The sequence below is a fragment of the Pelecanus crispus genome, chromosome 4 (assembly GCF_030463565.1).
Source record: "Pelecanus crispus isolate bPelCri1 chromosome 4, bPelCri1.pri, whole genome shotgun sequence".
Classification (NCBI taxonomy): Eukaryota; Metazoa; Chordata; class Aves; order Pelecaniformes; family Pelecanidae; genus Pelecanus; species Pelecanus crispus.
In genome coordinates, this window is record NC_134646.1 from 44062178 (window position 1) to 44087220 (window position 25043).

The 25043-nt window shown below is 36.0% G+C and overlaps 1 protein-coding gene across 1 annotated transcript in view; it reads right to left on the reverse strand.

Annotated features, from left to right (window-relative positions):
- Nucleotides 1-902: 902 nt before the first annotated feature.
- Nucleotides 903-25043, reverse strand: part of NEK1 (NIMA related kinase 1) — a 49940-nt gene continuing 25799 nt past the window's right edge. Inside the window, exons 19-35 of the mRNA XM_009485290.2 lie at nucleotides 23805-23888; nucleotides 23190-23273; nucleotides 20136-20213; nucleotides 18981-19076; nucleotides 18274-18447; nucleotides 16409-16474; nucleotides 16089-16323; nucleotides 14826-14978; nucleotides 14061-14252; nucleotides 13389-13509; nucleotides 13088-13170; nucleotides 11885-12102; nucleotides 9078-9232; nucleotides 7972-8183; nucleotides 4860-4993; nucleotides 4449-4581; nucleotides 903-2393 (exon numbers count right to left, since the gene is read on the reverse strand). Coding sequence (XP_009483565.1) covers nucleotides 2380-2393; nucleotides 4449-4581; nucleotides 4860-4993; nucleotides 7972-8183; nucleotides 9078-9232; nucleotides 11885-12102; nucleotides 13088-13170; nucleotides 13389-13509; nucleotides 14061-14252; nucleotides 14826-14978; nucleotides 16089-16323; nucleotides 16409-16474; nucleotides 18274-18447; nucleotides 18981-19076; nucleotides 20136-20213; nucleotides 23190-23273; nucleotides 23805-23888 — 2232 coding nt within the window. The 3' untranslated portion in view covers nucleotides 903-2379. The remainder of the gene's footprint in view (nucleotides 2394-4448; nucleotides 4582-4859; nucleotides 4994-7971; nucleotides 8184-9077; nucleotides 9233-11884; nucleotides 12103-13087; nucleotides 13171-13388; nucleotides 13510-14060; nucleotides 14253-14825; nucleotides 14979-16088; nucleotides 16324-16408; nucleotides 16475-18273; nucleotides 18448-18980; nucleotides 19077-20135; nucleotides 20214-23189; nucleotides 23274-23804; nucleotides 23889-25043) is intronic.

Consider the following 25043-nt stretch of genomic DNA (forward strand, 5'->3'; position numbering starts at 1 on the left):
GTCACACTGTCCTTGATGTCGTTATAGTGTACATTAACTAGGGATTTAAAATTTCAGACAGAAGTATTTCTTTAGCAGACAAACTTATTTACTGTGTCAATTTTAAATTAGCTCTTGAGGGATTGCAAGGATATCCAGTATTGGTTGGCAGGTTTGAAGATTATTCTTGAAAAGCTGTGCACAACCTGCACATATTTTTCAAATCATTAATTGATAAAAAGCTCTATGTCTGTAAAGCTTGAAGTCTGCAGATTATGTCCATTTTTCTTACCAGAAGCAAGCCAGCACACTGCATAAGAAATGAGGAATGTCAATAATGATATGATTTCAATTTAAAAGAATTAAACACCCCCAACCCTTAACTTCAGTAACACTGTATCACCTTGAGAAAATTCGAAACCATAAGAGCACAGAATGTACCAGTTGGTGTATTTTCTTTTTTCTATGTGGTTAATCTATATTCTTTTAAATCTAAAGGTTTTGGGTCCTCCCTTCCCCCAAAAGGTGGGCAAGGTACGATTTGAAAAGCAAACCTGAAAAAGGAAAATAATGCAGACTCATTCTTTATTAATGTGGTTAGAGTGCATTTGCTGAATGTCATGGATGATGTAGCTCATGAGGATCATCTCTCGAAACAGATTATTCAGCAGTGAAAAGCAGAATGGAAGAGAAGCCTAGTGAAAAGCCCCAGAATTTACTGTGGAAAGTTTTTTTTTTTTTTAAAAAAAAAAAAAAAAAAAAAAAAGGAAGGGGAAGAAGAGAAGCAGCATAGGACAGAACCAGCACTGTTTCCAACAATGATCATACTTTCTCATCAGATGAAGCAAGCGGTGTTTATCAAGTAAATAAGGATACAAAAAAAAATATTAAAGGCATTTATGATTATTAATTTTATTCTCATTGCAGGTTCCCAGGATACAGCTGAAGCAGAGTAAGTTTGGCTTCCTTTAAGAATTAAAAAAAATTAACACTTTTCAGTGGGCAAAACTTTAATAACACCACCATAAAACAATTATACAAAAGTCATGTACATATTTTGACAGTTCTAAATAATATATATATATATACACATACACACACACACTTGATTTTACTTTGTGGAAAAGTAACTTCTGACAGTTTTAGATTGTGACTGGCTGTAGCTGAAGAAAAAAAAAAACAAACAAAAAAACCAACCCAAACCTGTTTTTCTCCAGTAGGGCAGTTGGAAGTTTGACGGTTCATCAGATTTGTAACAAGACTTATTGTACGGGTAAGCCAATAAAGCTGTTCCAGAGATGATGATTGGAAAACAACAGCCATACCTAATGTCTGCCCTGTATAATACTGCTCTGACAGGAGGAACAAGGAAACGTGGGTCACAAGACACCTGTTTTCTCTTTTGGGGTGGTGGAAATCAAGCTGCAAAACATTGAGTCAAAAGATGAGAAGTATTACATAGCACTTGGGCCTGCAATATTTCATTTTCCCCCGCGGCTGCTGGAGCCATGAGTATAACAGTAAGAATTTAAAAACAAACTGGAAGAAAACCATTCCTTTCAATTCAACAGCATACTATATTACCATTGACCAGATTACAAAATTCAAAAGAGCTAAATACTTGGGGTTTGGGGAAGGGAAAGGGGAAGAGGAAAAAGAATACTGGGAAAAAGTATTCTAGCTCCAAATGAATTTTACAATCTCAAAAAACCCCAGACATTTCTATGACAACTGAAGTACCAGTTTGGCTTGATTTAGAAACACCATTAAGATATTTCAGATGACAGTGGTTAAAAAGTGACAGAAGCCTTCAGCTTCAAAATATATTTTTTTTTTATGAAAAAAGTGAAATACTCAAACTAGGCCACTAGATTAAGATGCTATTAAAATACAACCATGAGGGTCAATAAAAATGAAGTAATTTCTTTATGTAGGTGTAAAGAGAGGCTATTTTAAGTATGTAAGTGAACAGCTAGAGGTGGGTACTTCCACAACACAGTAATGCTTCCAATTGCTCAAGAGGCAACTGTTGATATGGCAGAAATTCTGTTTTACATTGTAGGTCTCAGTTTTGTATCAGAATATCAACAGGTATTCCTTTCTATATTTCTTTTGGAAGTTGAGAGATTACAGGTTTGGGGGGGGGGGTCATGTTGTTGCTTTTTAAATTTTGGGTATCTAATATTTAATGAACACATATGCAAGTACACACAAGAGAAGTGTATAGGTATCTCAGTTTTAAAAGGCATGTTCTTCCTCTTTTTCATACAATCAACATTCTTTTTTGAAGTCTTGCTTCTCCTCCCCCGTGTTACATTCTCCACTACAATTTGTTATTCAGCTGTGCAGACTTCAAACACCGATATGTAGTACAGCATTAAGGAAATTCCTGAGTCAGGTTTATTCATCATTATCTGTAAAAAGCAGGAGAAGGGGAGAGACAGGGTGAAAAGGGGTGACAACCACACACATACACAGAATCAAACTGGGGTTACAAAACAAACTAGAAACCACGATTTAGTAAGCAATAAGACAAGAATTCACTGTCAGTCACCAGTGAGGTGACTGTTACCAAAACTGCCTTGGAAAGCACTATGTGTACAAGCATTGAACAACATGTCATCTTTCTTGGATTAGTTAATTTAAGATAGTTTCATCTCAAGTGGCCTGCTTCAGTTACATCAATCCTTTTCATATAGAGCAATATAGATTTTTTTCCCTAACTTTGCTTATTTGAGGAGTATAAAATGTTTGAGAAAGAAGCTCATGAACATGCTTCTCACTGTCACTTGTCCTCTACTCACCGTCATTAGCATAGGATTTTTTCTTTAAATGTCTAAAATTTAAAGAACTACTTTAAATGTAGCTCTTTATGTACTTTAGTACTAAAGTACTACATGTACTTTAAATATCTGAAATGTAAAGAACTACTTTTTCTGTACATTTTTGTATGCTACCACAGATTTTTGAAATACAGAATTAGAATGGAAGCGATTAAAAATAGCCACTTGTTAATCAGTATTTTGCAAGATGAAAGTCAGCTCATTTTAATAGGATTCACTCAGACAACAGCTTACAATTGATATGCCAACGTTTCAGCAAATTGTCATTTTAGCCTTTTAGTACTAGTTTTAAAATATCCTTACAGCAAAGCAGTGAGGAAAAGAAACTGGTAACAGTTATCATTTTCTTCTCGCTCTATATTGCCAGTCCTTTGGACACTTGAAAAATGAACTGCTACAATATCTTTCCAATTCTGTCATTAAATCAGTAAATTGTGGTTGACAAAGTATTTTTCACTTTTCTGTCATACTTCCGTAAAACAGCATGAGAACAACATGGTACTGGTTATTTTTACTGAGTGGTTCTATATGAATAGCAATGAAAAATCGGGAAAATGTAATTTGTATTAGATTTTTTTTTAATTTATTATGTTTTTAAAACTATCTTTTAATACTTCTTCCCCCCAAACATTTACATATAAAACCCATAGAAAGCTGTAATCTTATTTGATCCTTTATTCACTGCTATTGCAACACATTTGTAAAGGAATTTAAAAGATGCAGAAAGTAGATGTTGGTTAACATGCATTAGAATATTTTTGCAAAATAGAAATACATTAAATAGTGATCATTGCACACATTCCTAAAGCCAATATATAATGCTTCTGGTTTTTATAAAAATAATTGGGATTTTAGATTTCTCCCTGTAAAGACTTTCATCATTAGAAATCTAAAATTATGTAACTGCATTTAAATTTTTGACATTAAAAAAACCCCAAACAACCCCGAAACAAAACCCTGTCTCACTGATAGTGGTCTGTGTGGTATTTCATAGAGTGACTCTGAAAGATCCAGGAACTATCTGTCTGCCTAGTAATCTGTGCTAAGCTAGGCAGGGCTCCCAAACAAGATAAATTCTCTTTATGTACTACTGAGCCACCTGAAAACCAAGATGGGTGGTACCGCCACATCCAGTTCTTCTGGAAGATGACAATTACAGGATGACATTTTCTTTTCAGAAAAGTAGTGACTGCAACCCGTTGAAAGTAGAGTTTTGGAAAGAACAATATTATTTTAGCTAAAAATTAATTAATTCTTAAGACAAAATTGTTTTTAATTCTTTAAGTTTTATTCTAGACTTCCATCTTCCCAGTCTGCATAACTGTTTTACAGAAACGAAATAATTATACTGCACCTTTCATATGGCAACTATTTTAACAGTATGGACATACACAATCAACTGTAACATCAGAGTGGTCAGCATGCTTAATCAAAGTTTGCCACATTTTGTTGCAGGAATAAAAATACCCTTTGTGAAAAAAAAAAACAAACCCAAACCAAACTTTTATCAATTTAGGCAATCAATATAACAAAGCACAGCTACGTTTTAAAAGTGTATTGGAACCTATTGTATATGACCAAGAAAGAACATGGCAAGCCATAATCGCCAGGACACAGTGAGATTACCTTCTTGGTAGGCTCCGTCTGCCATTACTAGGTGAAGTATTTTGGCGTACAGGTGTTTGTGTTCATTTCCAAGAATAGTCTGAACTATGGCTGAACAAATATCAATATTTTCGTCTTCATCTTCATGTATAGCCTGGGAGAAAGGACAATCCATGTTGCCAAAATTAAAATGGGTATAGAATTAAATAGTTCAAATTTATTAAATGCAATTAATGGTTAAACCCAAAGTTCTCCTCTCAATCCACTGGCAAGGCATTTTCTCTGTTACTATTTCAGTGTGTCAAAACAGAATAAAACACCAAAGAAATAAGCACTGATTCTAGTCACACAATGCAATTAGTTACTGGCACAGTAAACAGCCCTAGGAACTTGTTTGTTAAAATGTTTTCCACTTGAGGTTATTCCACAAACCTTTATTTTCTCATAAACTTCAATGAATTTATCAAAGCCTATTTCCTGCTCCAGGTTATATCTCAACTCTTCCAAATGGCTGAAGATACTATCACATTCTTCACATTCACTGGCAATCTCTCCATCACTATTATCTATAAAGAAAGGAAACAACAATAAAAACCCCTCAGTTTTCCTACATTCTTAATGTTGTTTCTATGTCCCTAAAATTGATATCCAGACAGACCTCTAAATGTAATGAAAGCAGGGAAGCTCAGCAGCACTAGACAATGTTGGCAGATGTTCTCAACAACCTGCAAGGAAATAGGAACAGTCCCTTTCTTGACCACAAAGAAATTCTGAATCCCAGATGAGCAGCAGCTAGCTATCTCCTCCAAAACCCCACCCTGATAGTTAGCCATAAGGGTATTCATACTGAAGGAAAACAAGGTATGGTCTTAAAGCAGACTTCTATTTAACAAAGCAATGTTAGGAGGTCAAGTTCCATATAACCATTCCACATATTTCTGAGGTGGAATTGATGCAGGGTTCAGTGGCTGTCCCACACTAGGGGAAAAAAGCTCCTTAATGAAGCAGCTGTCTTCTAGCAGAAAATAAGGACATGTATATTAAGAATCAGTTATTTAATTTCTGCACTGAGATGCACCTTGTTCCATGGAGCGAGTCTAAATAACCCAGTACTAACTTAGCTACAAAGTTCCTCATTCTTCTATGAGTGCTGCTTCTTTGTGTAGCAAATTCAGTATGCCAATTGGTGCAATAAGATATGTGAGAGAAATCAAGATGATTTTGCTTACAGGCTACAGAAACCTTACAAATAGATTTGTAGCAGTCAAACATTAGGTAAGTTTAACAAAAAAAGAATCTATTTTAAAATATTAAGATAGAATCCCTGTGTAAAATCCTATTATAAAATGCAAACTGCTTTTGCCCAAGAAAAATACTTCCTTAAATAAGTATTTGAATTATGAAAGGACTTATCTACCCAGGGAAAAATATACAACTTTTTATATTTCGGATGTTATATTATCAAATCTTTAAAAAAATACATAGTATTGCCTGGTAGGTCACAAACTTCGTGAGTTAGTATTAAAACTCTACTACTTTCAATTCCTATATATGACTAGTGTAAAGTATAATCCTGACCAAATCCTATCCCTGATTCAAGTATCAACAGTCACATTAATAAGAAATTATCACTGAAATAAAAAGAAAAGTTGTATACAGGTTAAAAACCCATTAGATGACTTCTAATCCTGTGTTTAACTTCTGGATCTTGAACAGATTTGGTTTCAAGTTCTGTCCGTTCCCCTGAGTTTTGAAGGCTTTCCTCCTACCCCCAAACAATGAAACCTGCAATTCTTATGAAGTATCATTAATCTAGAAGGTGGGACACTGACACCAAATACTGTAATGCTTGCAACAACCACAGAATCACAGGAACAGATAGTGTTGTACGGTATCAGTGTATAACATCAGCACCATCAAAAAATTAAAGATGATGGTATTACCTAAGTTTATTTTACCTTTATTTTACAGGTATGTTTCAATTTGTTTAAAATTGTCTTCAATAAACGAAAATTACACAAAAACTATGTTTTCTAATAGTTATTGATTATTATTGATTATTAGTTGTGTCCAAAAAACAGGTGGACGTGGCACTTCGGGACATGGTTTAGTAAGCATGGTGGTGCTGGGTTGACGGTTGGACTGATGATCTTAGAGATCCTTTCCAACCTTAATGATTCCCAGTTTTTACTTTCATTAAAAAAATAACCCAGACACCAAGCCATGAAACATGTAATTATTACTCTACCCTTAATTGGTTTAGTGGTGGACTTGGTAGTGTTAGATTAATGGTTGGACTGGATGATCTTAATGGTCTTTTGCAACCTAACCGATTCTATGATTCCCTACATCTTTTTATAGCTAATATTTCTAAATGTACTTTATTTTACAGCAGTAGTAAAGTACTTACATTTCAACCAGAATTTAAAAAAAGAGAACTGAGACTTCAGGACACCACTGTATACAGCTAATGCAAAATACTATAAGCAGTAATAAATTTTTCTGTCTCATTTTTAGTTTAACTGCATTAATAGCTATTTTGGGCTAAGGACAAGGTTAATAATTTCATGTTCCTTTTGACTGCCTGTTAAATTACTTAATTGTAACGTAAGCTGGATCCCAGGTACTCCAGTCATGTCAATCGCTATTTCTTTTTCACTCTTACATCGCAGTCATGAATTATTCAAAACATATGATGTGCACAGAGTCTTTGATCTTCCTTGAAGACAACTTTTAGACAACTAGAGAAAAAGGGACTTATAATCACTGCCTAACAAATAGCCAACATTTAATGTGCAACACTGAATGCTGCTTAGATGTTGACCTTAACATCCAGAAAGTCTAAATATTATCCGATTGTCGTGGTTTAACCCCAGTCAACAACTAAGCACCACACAGCCACTTGCTCACCTTGCCCCCCAGAAGGATGGGGGAGAGAATCTGGGTGCAGGGAAAAAAAGTAAACCCCGTGGGTTGAGATAAAGGCAGTTTAATAGGACAACAGAGGAAGAAAAAATAATGATAATGATAAAGGAATATACAAAGCAAGTGATGCACAATGCCATTGCTCACCACCTGCTGACCGATACCCAGACAGTTCCCGAGCAGCAATCGCTGCTCCGTGGCCAACCCCCCCCCCCCAGTTTATATACTGAGCATGACGTCATATGGTATGGAATAGCCCTTTGGCCAGTTTGGGTCAGCTGTCCTGGCTGTGCACCCTCCCAGCTTCTTGTGCACCTGGCAGAGCATGGGAAGCTGAAAAGTCCTTGACTAGCATAAGCACTACTTAGCAACAACTAAACCATCGGTGTGTTATCAGCATTATTCTCAAACTAAATCCAAAACACAGCACTATGCCTGCTACTAGGAAGAAAATTAACTCTATCCAAGCTGAAACCAGGACACTGATTTTCTAAATTTCTGTATAAAAACTATTAATTAGAGCTTTATTTCATTTTAAGTATACAATGCAAAACCATTATTCTGTGTTTGAATTGTTAACAATAAATAACTTATGAAACAGGTATAACAGAAATTATACCTGACTGCCATTCTTCATTAAGTGCACTTTCACTGCTCGGGTTATTTTCATCTCCTTCATCCAGCTCTGTACCATTTGTTACACATTCGATGACATTAGCCTTTAAAGTAGACTCTTCCTCTTCACTGAATTCCTCACTAGGCTGCTCCCTAAGCAATTGTTCCATTGAGGCCCGGAGTTCCTGCAAATCTGTATCTGTCTCCCCAAACATACTAAAAGAAAGTGATACAAAGTTTGTATTATTAATACCTTACAAGACAATCCCTGTAGGAAGAGCTCATTTCTTTTGTTAAGCCAAAAAACTGGAAAGCCAATGTAGCTGGAGGAAGGGAAGAAGGAGAAAAAAAAAAAAAAAACACCACAAATATTTGTGTCCTCAGTCCAACATGGTTACACCACTGATACCATTCTATCATGCAAGACACAGGGATACCTAAACAGATACCAGACCGTTTTGTAAAAAGATGATGACAGGTCCTCAATTCAACTTTATTAGTAGGATAATTTCAAAATCTTTGTATTTGTGCACTATTATAGAACCCTGGCAAGTATAACATTCCCAATCCAGATAAAAATATGTCCAGAGCAAAGAGATCTACATCTCATCAGAACAGATACACCAGATGATTTTATCCCTGCAGACTACCCAAACTGCAGGGAATAGTCAAGAGCCAGGGTCAGATTTGGAAGCTCCTGAAAGAATCTGGGGGGGACTTGAAGGACATCCCAATACAACAGTAGAGAAGACAGATGAGTGAGATTCCCAGAACAGAAGAAAGGAAATATTCAAGAAATCTTTATTTCTAGAAGAGCGGTAACCCTCAACTTCGACCTGCTTCAGTGGAATGCAAGGTGTAGAAGCCAGACAGAAGAGGATCTTGGATGGAATTTGGAAAAGAAATTCAGACAGCTATTGTAAGCAGTACATCCCATTAGCTTCTTAATTCTCTGGAACAAGACTCAAAGTAAATGGTGATTCAATACAGGATTTTAAAATTTGGGTAAAAACCCCATGCTGGTATACTGTGTATAATTGTTAGTGTCTAACCAAAAATATTCTTGATCTAAGATGCCTGTTGAAATACTTGTAAACTTTATACACTCACATATCCTCAGAATCAGAGGGTCCTTCTTTGGCTTGCTCATCTTCCGTATCATCTATTTCAAGATTATGTTGATGCTGCACATCTGCTATACTGGGAACATCGACTAAAGTTCTGTACAGTTTGCAAAGATCTGGGAGCGAACATGTTCTTAACATCTGCAAAGGTAATAGAAAGTATGTTTGATAACAATACTAAAGACAGTCTGAGGTTACAAAATACTTCAAAATGATTTTTTTTTTTTGTCCTTTTTCATTTGAAGGTCAATTTCAAAATAACGATGTGTCCAGCACAGATACTCTTAATTGTTGAAAAAATGACATCTTGAATTTTGCCTCTCAGCTAAAAGGAAAGCGTTCCTTCTGCCTTTATGGGTTACAGTGATTGAAGAAGCTTTAAGAACATCAACTGTCATACAGATCCTGGTTTTGTGCAGATTTGTTTGTTACCTTGATGGCTATCTAAGGAAAAGGAATGTTGCAGTAGATAAATAATATATATATGCAATTGTTTACAATGTATGTATGGCAATCACTTACAGCTTAGAACCATTTTAAGTAGCTGACAAAGGAATATTTTTTAAAATTACATTTTATTATTTGTCTAGGTTGGTCACTGAAAACAGTAACTTTGTTTATGGTATATTTCAAGGCAGTTCCATAGTACGAAAAAGAAGTTCATCACAAGAAGTATTAGAAAGAAGTTCAAATTACAACAGTAATTTGTTGCAATGGAAATAAAGCAACATAGAAACAAACTGTTGGCTCAGTGATCTACCAGATCTCTCTTTTAAGATGTCTAAGAACCCCCCCCAAATTACTAAATATTCACCATAGTATTAATAAAACAAGAAACAAGACCTAATCCGCACTAACGAGTTCTACCAATAAGCCTTACTTTCCTTCAGCATAGCTCTGAATACATGCATGTTCAGTGTTTGCTCCTAATGAAACCCCTTAAATTTTAATGAAAAAAAACAGTTCCTCAGCTGCAATTTATACCAGCACAGTATATTCATATACATGCTCAAATATCAAATCCCTGTCAGCAGATGGCCAGAATATTATTGCCATCAAAGGGGTAACCACCATTTTTGTCCACTACTACCAAAGTGAAGGAACAATTAGAAGACTGACTTTACCTCATCATTTGAAAGCTTCCAAGTATTTTGAAAAATGCTTCTCTTTCTATTAGCCTACTTCTGTTAGCATGCAGACCTGCCTACAGATAGGACACTAACTCTGTCCGCCCTGCTCCCTGCTAAAGGTTTCCTTAGTTTCTGGGCAAGAGCTGCAGCAGAAGTATATTCGGGAGATTCTGGAAAGTTACATTTGCAGATACTGCCAAGTAGTACTGAACGTCCCCTTGTTGCAACCAAATGAGGAAAGGGAATTTATTACTCGCTCTCATCAAGTCTACTGCAGCAGTAACAACACATCTGTTGCTCTTCTCCAAGCTCTCTGCTATTATGTAGAGCTTGTCTGGTACTGCATTAACAATTCTGTGACAAACACTTATGGCCAAAACACATACCAAATACACAGTAACAAGTGACATACTGAAGCAGTTCATATTGATACACTGAAGAACTTCATTATAAAGCACATCCATTACTTTCTAAATCTGATAAGGGTACAAAGAATGTTCATCTTCCCCCTACTCACAAGTTAGCTTTTCTGTAATCATTGTCCAACTGCCAGATAAACAGCTTCATAAACTGGGGAAGTTAATGATAGACTAACTCTTGAGGAATCAAAATTAGAGTCATAAATCCATTTATTTGAATAGACGGATCTGTGAAAACAGATGTAAGCTTGTCAAGAAGCCTTATTTTCCCACAGATGCGAACAGCACGATCCCTGATATTATGCTTCCTAAGAACGCATTAACCAATAGATATTATTCAATACTCAATTCATCATCAATAGTGCAACTTCTTTCATGCACTTGTAAAAAAAGGCTGTGAGTCAAAAGAAGAAACCTTCTTCATTATCTGGCATTCCACCACCTAGGAAATCCTTTACTACATGCTGACAGAACGGAACACACATGTGCAAGTTTCCAGAGAACCCTTGCTACCACTGTTTCTCCAAAAAGCAGCTGCTCTTTTACGCACTTTCCACTTTAGAACCCAGGCAGGTGTTGCACGTAATTTAAGAAGTCTGTTTCATCTGCTAGTTCCATAACTATTCTTAAAATATTTTAAATTCATATCAAACCCACATTCCACCATCCTATGCTCATTTCACAGACTGTGAGCTGCCACTCAGCCCTATGTAGCTGGTCAGGAAACGCCTTCAAGAAAGCAGTTAGTTCCATTCGCTCTTCTTCAGTCTTCCTGCTTCACAGCCAGAACCTGTGCTAGTTGGTTAAATCCTACATGAAAAAACCCAATCACTTGGTTGCCAGAAATGACAAGATACCTTTGCTGATCTGTTCAGTGTTTATGTTTATGATGGCAAGGTAGTGGTAAGTCTGAAAAACCTCACAAAAGGGTGAAAGCAGACAAGGGAAGCTCGGAATTTCCTCATGAACTCTCAGTTGTGTCTCAGGGAAGCAGTGGCATTCCTCCACAAATACCCGGACACAGAATGCTGAATAGTGAAACCAGAGACTCTCACTGCTGCGCAAGTCCTGCTGATACAATGAACACAGTGCAGTCATACTGCAGGGCAGACATGGCTAGACAAGTACAGACACCTGCTGAAACACTTAGGCCATCTGTTCCGGCCTCATTCAGCCTCAGCAAGGAAACAAGAAAAACATTACTATAGAAAAACAAGTATTCCTTCTTAGGTTTTTAAACTTGCCTTTGGGTCGTTTGCATCAAAAAGCCCTGTAGAAAGTCCAATCAACAATGAACTTTTGCCTTTATTTTTTGCTGGTGATATGGAACGTGAACGAGGTACAAAAGACTCTTCCTGTGAAGACTGAGCTGACAGAACTGGTGAGGCTGTTGGTACAGCTGGGGGCTGTATTACCCTCTGGAATAAGGGCTCAGGTTGCAGAGAGTCACTGGAGCAAGTTTCTGATGTAGTAAAAGAAAGTCTGTTACAAATCTAAAGAGATTAAAAACCCCAGGCTCTAGAGCAAAAGGCAACTAAAGTGAATGAAACTAACTCATTTCTGTTGTACAATTAAAGGTGAAAATAGATAGCACTGTAAAAGTATTATAATCTCTTTGGATTATTTTAGTAAATACATCATAATGTGAAATTCCCCCATTTTAACTTTTTGAGAATATACATCCCTCAGCTATAGCCTACTCTGTTCTCATGCCTTCTAGTTTCTCGTTATCCAGTCCATGCCTGAAATTATGGTGTCATCCATTTTCATCTGTTGCTTCTCGCCTTGTACTAGATTTCTTCCAAGCTACCTCAACATAATTCATCCAAACACTGGAAAAAACCCCAACCCAGTATGCTTAAGCCACCCATAAATAGATGCAATAGTATCATCAACAATACTTGACACTATTGCCGACGTATTTTCTATTCTACTGTAAAATATGGAGACCTTCTGAAGTTACTTCAAAGGCCTCCAAGAGCATGCAATTCTTCTATGCAGTAAAGTTAAAAGGTTATCACTAGCAGCTGCTTAAAACATTTTTTTATCCAAGCTGCAGCTCAATATTAATTTGAGATGTCTGTAAACAAAGCAACACTTTTATTAAGTAAAATCACCATATTTCATAACATTTTAAATAGTCATTTTAAAAGGCTGTAACATTCAGAAACTTGACATTCACTTTTAAGTATCAGTGTGGGCCATCACCCTGTTCATCTATACATAGTGTAGCTTTGTTGTTGTTACACGTTTTCTTCCAAAGCAGCAAAAATAACACCCACAATTTGTCTTCCTAATCCATCAGAAATTTGCTTTTTAGAAGTATGAACTAAAAAAGAAAACAAAAAGAGAAAACTTGCTCTTTCGGGGTTAGTGAAGAAGTGAGAAGGGATGGCTCAAGTACTCCATACTGCCAGCTACCATAAACAAAAGAGACTTCAACTGACCTTCTGGTGCTTCCTTTTGTGGTTGCACCTTGCCAAGCGCTACTTTCTCAGAAGGTGCCTCATTTCTTCTGTCATCTTGTGCCCTATTATAAAACACCAAATCCAGGTGAAACACCATGTAAAAATAGTCATTATTCTACTGAAAAAATCCCTCAGTCATCAAGTGCAGTAAAACTAACATGGCAGACATCAATGAAGCTTTAGCTAAGCTTAACATTTTAACTGATATATCTAAATCCTACTCAGTTAAAGCTAGTTGTTTGAACTGGAGGGAGAGGGATCAGAAGAAGAGAGTACTTACTTATCCTCTTTCTCTTTTACCCACGCTTCATTAACAGTGATAGGAAATTCCTTGCTCTCCTTACTCTGGTGCTTTTTACCTTCTGCTTCTTCCAACATCTCTGCTTCCAAATCATCAGGCTCTAAAATTAATGAAGTCGTATACCGCATTAAAATTAATCCCAACCAAACAAAAAGACAGGAGTGACAATACATCTTAAGATTACACTTAAATCCTTCAGCTTTACTAATTTTCTGCATTTTGGAGAAACAACTGAAGTGTTGTAATCCAGAGCTAAAAGTTTGTTTCTAATACAAGACAAGTATCTTAAAGCTCCAGCAGTCTTCTAAAAACCTCAGTAACATTCCCCCAGACCTTAGCAGGGTGAGATTCCAGCACAACTGATGGGGAGAAACAAACAAAAAATCCAACAATAAAATTGAAGCACTGTAGAATTCCACTTTTATTCTAGAGAGTTTTCTGTAAATACACAAAAAAGGTTTCTGGAAATTTACAAGATACATTAGTGAATCAAATTACAACACAGGCATAGAAAGCACTTGGCCCTACCTAAAAGGTGTTAATGAAAAACTGCACATTACTTATGGGAAGATATAAAAGTATACAGGATCATTACTTCCCTCATTGAATTGAAAATAGATTGTAATTAGAATTACTAATGAAATGACTCACCATCCAGCATAATAGGTTTGCTCTGCATGTGGGTAGGTCCAGCTCTTTGAGGTTCTTCTGGTATAGTCATGTCAGACTCTGTGATACCAGCTGGTACTGAAGACTGAGCTCCGACCGCAGGAGAAGCTTTCTCTTCCTTCTCCTCTTTTACAGTTAAGGACTGATGATCTCCTTCAGGAAGTTCTGCAGTACCTAACAAAAAATGATTCTATTATTTAAACAGTGCTTTTACACGGTTTGATAATAAACTACAAAGTGACTACATCTAGGAAAGCTAGAAATATTAAAATTTGAATTTTACTTGCTACATCAATACAAGTTTATACTTGGATAAACATAAGTCCTTTAAAGGTTAGTCCTCCTTGGAGAGGACAAAAAGCAAGGGCTGACCAGAAAAAAAATCCACTGATATGGGAAGTTGCATGCTAACAGGAAGGTTATAGGACCTATGTAATACAATATTCAGTTGATGACATCTCTTTTAAAAAAGACAATAAGCAAATTCCAAGACTTTTCAACAAAATTAAGATCCTTCCCTTTCAGCACATCCTTCTTAATTTCTTACCACTTCACTGACTTTGAAATATTTTGGTGTCTTCCAGTATCAGCTTGTGCTGACATTTAGAACGGAAGCGACACTCAGAAGTGGAATGCAAAAGTGAGGATAGAATATGCTTCTATGACTTCAAAATTGTTCTCAGCAGACAAACTGGCAATCTGGCACTTCCTACACTTGCACTGCAAATAATTACCAGGTGTGCTTACCATTTATTACATCTAGTTCCTCGAGTAGGTCAGTTTGCAGCTGCAACTCTGCTTCTCCGAGGATCTTCAGGACTGAATCAGTAGGGCTTTTGCCCCAGACTTTCCTGTGGGGTTCACCAATATCTAATCTAATTACTTCCCCCAGAGTTTGTCCTGTTGGGACACAAACACAAACATAGAAACTTTTAGAAATTAGAAACTTTTATTCACGTTCTATATGATGAACAAACAAACAAACCAACCTCCACAAAACTAAAAACTACAAAGCCAGACTCATGCCACCTCACTCCAAGTCAGACAGCCTAAAGACTGTCCTGAAAAGTCTACAGTTTTTCTTCTGCCAGTTCCATTTAATAACAGGACCTATTCAATGCCAGTTAACATCTGCAACTTAATAGTAGCAGATCTTTTCAGCAATTCAGGCACTCCAAAAGAAAACAGTATGAGAAATGTTTAAAACTGGCATGAGGTGGTCTTAACTTTACCTGAAAGGGGAAACTAGAAAGTCTCTTGTCCTGCTATCCTTTGATATTTGTCTCTATTATTTCTCCCTCCAAGGAAAACACAGGATATAAAGCAACAAAGAATAACAGAACAAGAGAAGACGTTTCTTGATCTTCTAATATCCTAGTCGTGTAAAACTATTATGCTATGAAGTAAGTCTGTCACATTCTCAATGATTATTTATTTCTACAATGTGAAATAGACCCTTAGTAAGACACACAGAAACGAGGAAAAAGGTCTTCCACCCAAAAGACCAGAGAAGGCAGACAGAAAATTAAAAAAGACAGGCTTGATTTAAAAGAAAAAAGCTAAGACTGATGAAGGGTGCAACAAAAGTAACAGACATAAATTGAGAAAACACTCAGTTTTTATTGTTCTACTGATAACATAAAAGGATTTTGAAGTTAAATAAGAAACTTTTTCATACATTTTATGTGCTTTTTATTCTTTCTGTTAAATTAGTGCCTATTTAAAAGACACTTACAAAGAAAGTTCAAAGAAATTAACGACGCATTTAACCAGGTAACTATTTGTTGAAATTAGGAAATTATTTGCTGAATCTCCTGCAGGCCAATTAATTACTCAGTCTGTGTCTTATTCCTTATCCAAGGGAATACACAACCACCTGTTTTTTCAGAAACAGATGACACGCAACTGATAACAAGATGATAATAATGAAGAGTACTTGCTTTATAAAAACAGACACTACACATGGTAACCTGATTTACTAATATCACGGTGACAAAAAAGAGTACTTACGGTCTGTTCCAGAGAGAGAATCTTCCATTGATAACTGAGCTAGAGGAACTACCAACTCGGATGCCCCGGATTCCCATTTTTTGCGATCTCCTAGAAGCAGATGGTCACCTTCTTGTTGTTCCTTACCATCTTCAGACGCAGCTGATTCAGAGATATTTTTACACTCTTTTTTTCCTTTCTCATCTTCTTGAGCTTTAAGATTTTGATTTAATCTTCTCAGTATTTCTCGTTTATTCTGAAATAAGGACCAACATATATAACTTAAAATAATACCTTTCTTAAAAGGAAAACTAAATAAAACTGAATAAAATTTTACATACTTGCACTGCAAAATCTGGCTTTTTTATTTCCTCCTCAGCTTCCTGGATAGCAGTTACATTTTCATCCTTTAAGTCCAAGAAGCATGAAATACAATGTAGAAGAATACGTCAGAAAAAAATAATCTTGAGAATACTAGTAGACATGATAGTGAAAATTCACCTCTAAAACCTTTTCCTTGACAACTGCAGATAAACTGAGAGAGAATGTATGATACTTCTGTTTTTATGGGGCTTCCCAAAGACAGAATTTCAAGGGCAGCTTCAGTCTTTGAAGCATTCACTCTCTGAAAGTGGTGAGCAAATGAATCAGACTCAGTTTAAGCAGACAAGTCAAAGTTCAGAGCATGAAACATATAGAGATAAAGCTAGATATGACCTCTACAGCAAAATGTCACCAAATTCCAATGCTAGAAATGAGATATTCTCTATAAGAGAACAAAAAAAGTGGCAAGGACAGAGTCAAAGAGTACCTGTAAAGAAAAGCAGAAGGGAGAAGAGACAACTTTAGTGATCACAGCATATATAATGTCAAGTCGGTATAGAATAAGAAAAGGAGTAGTTCCTTGATATCTGAAAACATATCAAAAAAAACCTGCTCAGATTAAGTTGATTGAGACTAGGCAGATGCACAATTACACCAAACTAAGGAAATATTCCATTATGTGGTGCATTTTTCAGGGAAAAATGGTTTGTTCTTAATCTGCCTCAATTATGGGAGTAATGAAATTTCAACTATTGCGCAAGACCTACCAGGCTTCCAAAAACAATCAATATGAACTTCATTTAGAAAACATATTTACTCTTCAAAATTGTAAACAGTAAATATGTAAAATAATCAAACTAAAAATTGAAGACAAAAATGTAGGACATAATCTTTGTGTACAGGGCTTGTCTTCTCTTGCTAATTTTTAGTCAGTTATGGTAACCATCTTGCATTACCCTAAGAGAAACTATCCATGTGGAAAAAAATTGCTAATGATTTAAGTATTGGTCAAAACATGATTTATTTTTCCAGCTGTCAGTGACATCTTCCCGTGTATTATGTTTTATATACACTATTCAGCTCTAAGTTTCACTATATTCCCATAGTCATAGCCTTCAGAGTTATATATGATATATAATCCCACACTACACTGTAATCTAGCAATAGCTTAGGTAAAACCCTAAAAATTAGCATTCAAATTATCACAGATTGTGTTAAAAACTCAAATTGTACAAAAACATTCACTTGTATGCTCAGTTTCACAATTGTTACTTAAATCAAATGGTGGTAGTTGAGGTAAATGTGTAAGCATTTACAATATCAGGACCCAAGATCACTGAAAATAGAAGTTAGGAAGTCTCTAATACTGTTTTAGACAGCAAGAAATGACAACACTATCACATTCAAGTCTCTTAAACTTTATAGTCTCTGTTATAATCAGCACATACTTTCAAACTCACTGAAAACAAGAATGAATATAAAATAGTCCTATCATTCAAAATTTATTTTCTCACTTCCACCAGGTTACAAACTCCTTAACTCCCCTCTTCTAGAGGCTGATGGAAATGCTGGTTAGTTGATGTCTTCTTCCACTAATCATGACTGCCTTGATCAAAACTGAAATTGCAGCCTAGGGTTCATCATAAATAAGCCATTTTGTTCAAAACTGATTGAATTTGAATTTCAGTGTACAGATGTATTTCAACAGCTTCCAAGTTTTGGTTTCTTTTTACATTTGGTTTTCTTCCCCTGCCCCCCGCCCCCTTCCCCTAATTAGAAGTATCCCTAATGATTTTTTTTTTACACATTCTTCTAAAACTTCTTTTTCAAACCAGTATTTTTTTTTTTTCATTAATTTTACCCTCTTAGCAAAAGTACCTACCACACCCACTTCCTTCAAAGCAGAAGTCATGGAGATGACTGGTGTACTGGGTTTCACTGGAAGTTGTGGCTTAGGAAGAGCTGCTCCAAGCTCTTGTAGTCCATGCACAGGACTCTGTTCTGTAGCTCCCACATGAAAAGGCACATTAGGATTCTTTACCCCTTTCGCTATCAGCTGTATAGATTCAATTAAAAAAACATTTAAATCAACAAATTAACTTCAACACTTTGCACATTAAAGACAGTAGTACCAAAAAGGCTCATGTAAACCTTCGAAAAGGACAATAATGCCACATATTTTCATACAAAAGACAACTGCCAACTGCACATGTGAACTATTACCAGTTTATCACCTTCACAACATCCTGGGTTTTGTACGGATATATTACTAGTTGGACTTGTCACTCCACAGCTCACAGAAGCAAAAGAAGATTAAGTACACTTTGGTTAAGCTACAGATTATTAATAAAATACTTAAGGTGATCCTAATGATTCTTAGGTTTGATGTTCTTAAATTCTTGAACCAAATTTTTCAAGTATACCTAAGATTAGGCTTCTAATGAGGAAATTCTGACTGACAGATGCTCTCCTCAGTTTCAGAAGACAAACTAATTATCTAAGCTTGAAAAAATCACAGTATAGGATTTTAGTTATACAAAGATATGGCACTACATACTTTGACTGCGTGTAACAGATTTATTTTCTTACATGTTCTTCCCAGGCTCTTTTCTCTCTTTCGTATGCTTCCTTTCTCTTTTGCTCTAACTGTTCTTTCAGAACTGCAGCTCGAGCATTTGCTTGGGCCTATAGTAAACAAACAAGCAAAAAAAGACCAACTTAAAATGATGAAAAGCATTAGTACCCCGTTCCATGGAACATTTTGAAAAGAAACATTCTTGAATTACTTCATCTTCCTTTCTCTCACTTATTACTGTGTAGACTGTGAAGGGAGGACTCCACTGACAATCAAAATCACCACACTATAATAACTGATCTATGTTGAAAATAATGGCAACTCCTCAAAATGTAACTATGGTTCTTGATTTGCATGGTTACATTTTTAGTGTACACAATAATTTAAACAGCGTAATGTAAAATTAGAATCGCAACTTAAAATTAATTTTGAAGCCAAATGCATTAATCATAAAATAGTAAATATTCAGTTTAAACTTTACAAACTTACTCAACATAAACACAAAAAGCTTCAGTTGCTGTTTCACCTCTAGTTTTAAGGTTAAGCATAAGGTTAGCTTGTTTTTACATTGCTCTTTGCAGATGATGGGGAAAAAGAAATCATAGAATAGATAGAGTAATACTTGCTATGTATTGTATGGTAGAGACAGTTATTGATAGAAGAGCACCACATGGAATAAAGTTCCAATCAAACATTGGATTTCTGTGAAATGCATTTACTTTAAATGTACTTCATCACAGGGATATATAGCTCACCTTCCAATCCACATGTAGCCCATGTCAGCACACATAAGGAGTTTTGCCCTCCTTTATTCTTTTAACTAAAATAAAGTTGTTGTTATTTAAGGTACATCTTCCTTTCCCTTTCAGTATCAAACTCCTATTTTAGTTATACCAAATTGCCTTTAGGACTAAAGCTAACCTAGAGAAAAATCTCAAAGGCAGGGATGGGAAAAATCCTTGACTTGCTATGCTGTGTCACAACGTATTTTTAAATTACTGAGATAAAACAGTTGAAGAGAGTTGTTACCTCAACATAGTTAAAATAAAAACCTCTCCTAGTGGATGTATGATCAAACTATTGATAGCAAAATGAAATGTAAGAAACTTCATGAGGTGTGAAACAAATCTGAAAACAGTAAGTTCCATCTCCTCCCTCCCCACAATTACCTTCTGTGCTTCTATCTTTTTGCGTTTCAGTTCTGCTTCCTCACTTGATTCTTGCCCATCAGAATTGGCAGCTTCATTCTGCAAAGAGTCCTCAAAGAATTATCATTCATTCATATATTTAAAAGCTGAGTGATATAACTGTCTAGTCTGATCATTCAGACTGATGGTATGACTAACACAGGTCATCATTTCACTAGGTAACTTCTCACTCAAATGTAACGTCTACTTCGACAGAACTTCATCTTTGAGATTTGTGGGTGGTTTTTTGTCCATTTGTTTGGTTTTGTGGGGTTTTTTTGGTTTTAAAAAGATACTAAGCTTTTACAAGCCAGGAAGAAAATAATGTGCCTACTGTTGCAAGGGAAATGACCTAATGATTCTGGGCTCTCACCTGCCACCCCTCATCACTGCTGCATGCTCTGTAGGTAAGGTACACAAGAAAGGTTTGCAGCTCTGGGATTCCAGTTTCTTCCACTGTATGTGCTCCAAGGAAGGTGGAATGGGTGCAGGAGGAAATGGTAACAAGTAAGAATACAGAAGGTCTACCTCTGAAATCTCTGTTTTCAATCCCTCTTCTTTCCACAGCGTCCGCGTATTCTTATTTACTGAACAGACTGACAAGTTACACACAAAAAGTTCTGACAGTAGCCTTTTATTGTTCATGACCACCTTGTGCAGACCTTTAATTTAAAATAAACTATTTATAAGGCCTATTTAGTAGGCTTCTTGCAGTATAAGAAAAAGAGTATTATTAGAAATAGTTTCGCAAAACACAAGCAAGAATTTTAGGTAAATTTTTAAACAAAAATAAAAAAAAATAAGGTCATGCCCACTTTGGCTTCAGTCAGCTAACAGGAAAAAAAGATGACTGGAAAGAACACTGGAGAGAAAAACTTCAGAAAAATAATTTGTCACTTTTCATAAGCAAAGGAATGAATAAATATATTCATCTATTGTATACAAAATACGATACTATGCAGTAGCGATAGACATAAAATTGTTAATCAACATAAAGAAATAAACATATCTATGACGAGATTTGGTCTGAGATGGTGTTCCTCTAGAAGTGAACCTCCACGCTAAAGTTTGCATCTGCAGGTCATCAAGAAAAAAGCCTCTTAAACTTCATCTCTGAATTCTGAATATTAGTTTAGGCCTATTTCCTGGAAAGATATTAATCTATTCTCTGTTCCCTTGTAGGTGGCATACCTTGTGGGACATACCATATCCCCAGGTACGATACAGCCACTGGGAAAGGAAGATAGGTTCCTGATATGCCTAACAACCTATACGGAGAATTAAACTCATGGTTACAATAACAGTACTTTTGTTTGACTTTACTAGCACAAGCAGCCTTGGCCTCCAGAGAAAAGGTTTCTGGAGAGTACCTTTACTTCTGCAGTTAACCATACTGCAGGTAGAGTGTGGGTGCTCCTAATTTTGAGAGAAAGTGTTGCAGCTGCTCAGTGGAAAAAAAAAGAAAAAAAAAAACCAGTGCAGTACAGCAATGGCTCTATTAGTAACATTTTAGCATTGTCATCAGTATTCTAAGGGTACACATGAGCCACAGTAAGATTTCGTAGTGCTGCGTATGGAGATGACTAGTCCCACTGCAGCAGTTTTGAAACGTGTCTAAAACAGCAGAGGAGACAGAGTTATGAGTGAAACTAGCACCAAATGCAATTAAGACAGCATGTGCTTATGGTACATCAGCTTAGCATTTAATGTGAGTCAGTGCTAGTGATAAACTTCACTGACCAGCCTCTACAGTAACTTCATAGACTCACAAGACCTTGATTTTCCTCTTGCTCCTTAAGACAAACTTAGGAGAATGACCCAGTTGGTCCCATGCCAGACTTAGCCACTAGCATGTCTTATAAAGTTTGCAGAGTCTCCTCAGGTAGAAACATATGTACTTTTGCTCTGGATCATTCATTTTAGATTTAAAGGGGCATGGGGTCCTCTTCAATGCAGTAATGAAGTTTTGCACCTCAATCAAAGGACTGAATTTAGTTAAAGACAATGAAGAAAACAATTGAAAAGAAGTCACTAATACAGGAAAAAAAGTAGAATATTTTAGCATTAAACCCCACCCCCCAACCCTACAGCAACTGCAGAACTCTGTTAGCTGGGATGGTGGTCCAAAGAAACTAAGTGGTATTGGGCATGCTCTTGCCTTGTATGTCCACTCACTATACATAAGATGCACGAAAGCACTTACTATGAGTGCTTTAAGCAAAGCGGTGTGTGTGCAGGAACATTTCTCTAGTTTTAAATCACAAAGTACAATGTGAATAAACACAAGAGAAAACCCACTCTATTAAGACAGTGGATAGGAATGGAAAAAACAGACAGGAGTACAAGATCACACAGCAGGTTAATGAAAAGATGGAAACAAACTCCAGACCATATTTACTACATAGATTGCCTCTCAAATTAAAACTCTTTTTTAAACAAGTAAATGGATTGCTTCCAAGGGTGCCTTGGATTATTCATTTGAAACCATAAGGAGTATTTGTTCTGAATCTACTTTATGAACATATTATTTTGTGTTTCTTGTATTATGAACATATTTTGAAAAGTGATGCTTGAAAAAAGTGTATTGATTAAACTGACCTCATGCCAGGAATTTCTAGCTGTAATACATACGTACAGAATGTATAAAAAGAATCACTTCATATGTGATTCTGTGTGAGCATTGCCAAAAAGTGAATTCTGGACAAGTCACTAGAACTAAAAGCAAATAAATATAAACGTGCTAGTGCTTGATGAGAAATTTACGTGTCAAATTCAGATGTAACCTTATGTTGTCTTGTTTTTAAAAGATTGTTAGTTTATGGGCACTGAAGCTGCACCCCCAGCACTGAAATTAACAAACAGATTTTGCATATTCTGGAAGAAGAGATGGAAGTACACTAACTGTGGAACAGAATAAAATGTCAAAAATGTATGTCCATATATAAAACTGCCTATGGAAAAGTCTTCCCACAGGAATAAAAGAATACATCCCACAGGCAACTTCTGCAAGTATTTAATATTGTTTTTCATACCAACCTTCTCTCCACGAAGTTTTGCTCTAATCTGTTGACGTTCATTAACGTTTTGTAGCCGGATCTGTCTTAACCTTGCCAAATATTCCTAAGGCAAAGAAAGGAAATGTTTCAGTTATACTGAAAGTGTCTCCAGTATGTTTAACTTAAATTACCTAAGATTCCACAAAAAAATAAGATGGGTGAAAAAAAAACACCACACACTACTACTATCACCATATTAGCATTTACTATCTCCAGAAAAACTCTTATCTAATGAAAGTAAAGAAAACTGGAATGTATGTTTCCCAGTATTAAGTTATCATTAGATTTTATATCATTGAACGCTAGGAATGGTTGTCTTTATCACAACAGGATTAAGATATACAGAGTCATATCTGTATGTATGCACATTCAAGAACCTCTCTGAGACAGACTGATGTAGGAAAAAAAAAAACAAACCAAAAATCCTAAACTCATCCAAACTCTAGACCTTTATACAGTAAATTATTTCCTAGGAATTTATAAAGTCCTTTTATTTTGTTACACAGATGAACCATGCAGGGAAACTAGGCACAGTCAAGGTCAAAATAGTGCTATTTGTGTGATGAGCAAACTGGCAAACATGCGGCAAGCATACCTCTTCCTCCTTGTTTCTGGATTTCCTTCCTCTTGCAGAAATGGGCCTGCCTCCATAGACATCTGCCACGTTTTGCAGTGTACCCTGTTTGCCATTTAATGGTATCAAATTTAAGGTGGCTGGGGCGGTAAAATTCTCTGCTTTATCCAATAACTGATCACTTACAAGAAACCAAATCCATCAATGATCTGCAGTTGTTCTGAAGTTAACTGATAACCTGTTTTCACTTACACGAAACATACGACAGTAGTAACTAAAAATCCTGAGTAGCCAAAGCGAGAGACTAGACCTTTAAGAATATAGTTGCCTTCTCCCTGCAATTCTGACCTTCTCCTGCTATATTAGAAAGCCTAAATCCTGATGGGCACAAGTTTTTCTACATCTGGATTACATACAAATTGTGGCACAGAGTTGGCATTTCTGCCATGGCTGAGCCAAGCCTAAAATAAAAGTGGAATCTTTGTATGTTCTTAGCTTAAGCTTTTTCCACAATGATGACTTTTTCAAAAACATACTACAAGTAGCAAACTCAAAAACCTAATAAAATACTTAAATATACAAATTACATCTAACAAGCTGTGTTAAATGCCTAATACATATGCATTCACAGCGTATAGTCTTGGTTAGTATGATGCACTCAGTGTTCTAACTGTCACCAAAAGGATTTCAGCCTTTAAGGAAGACCAATACAAAACAGTAAAAGAGTCATTTAACTCCAGGTTTCCTGCTTGGATTAAAATCCCAAATATTTAAATTATTTTGTTCATGATATACTACAAACCTCTGCTGAACAGGTTAAAAATATCTTGATTTGTTAACTCAACATACAACAAAGACAGTAAGCATACATGTGATAGTTACATGGATCCTCTACCATGCATAAAATAGCAGGACTTTAGCTTTCTCAGGCTTGAGTGTAGAGAACCATCAGTAAGTAAATACTCCTGAGTTAAGTTCTTGATAGGGAGGATGGAATCAAAATATTCTGGCTAAATACTCTTTCAGACTGAGCAAAAAAATCAGTAAGGGAAACAGAACATTTTTGCACTTCTGTGGTTTAGTAACTAGGGGATCAGAGAACAAATGAAAGGAATCATCCTGTGGATAGGAAGTAGAATACATTCATGAGGATACTGAATTCTGGTTTCAGCTTGAGCATTGAGTCATACAAAATGGAAAGGAATATTTTCCATATTCACCTTTTCAGAAAATACTTGTTTTTATTTTTAACTTTGTAAT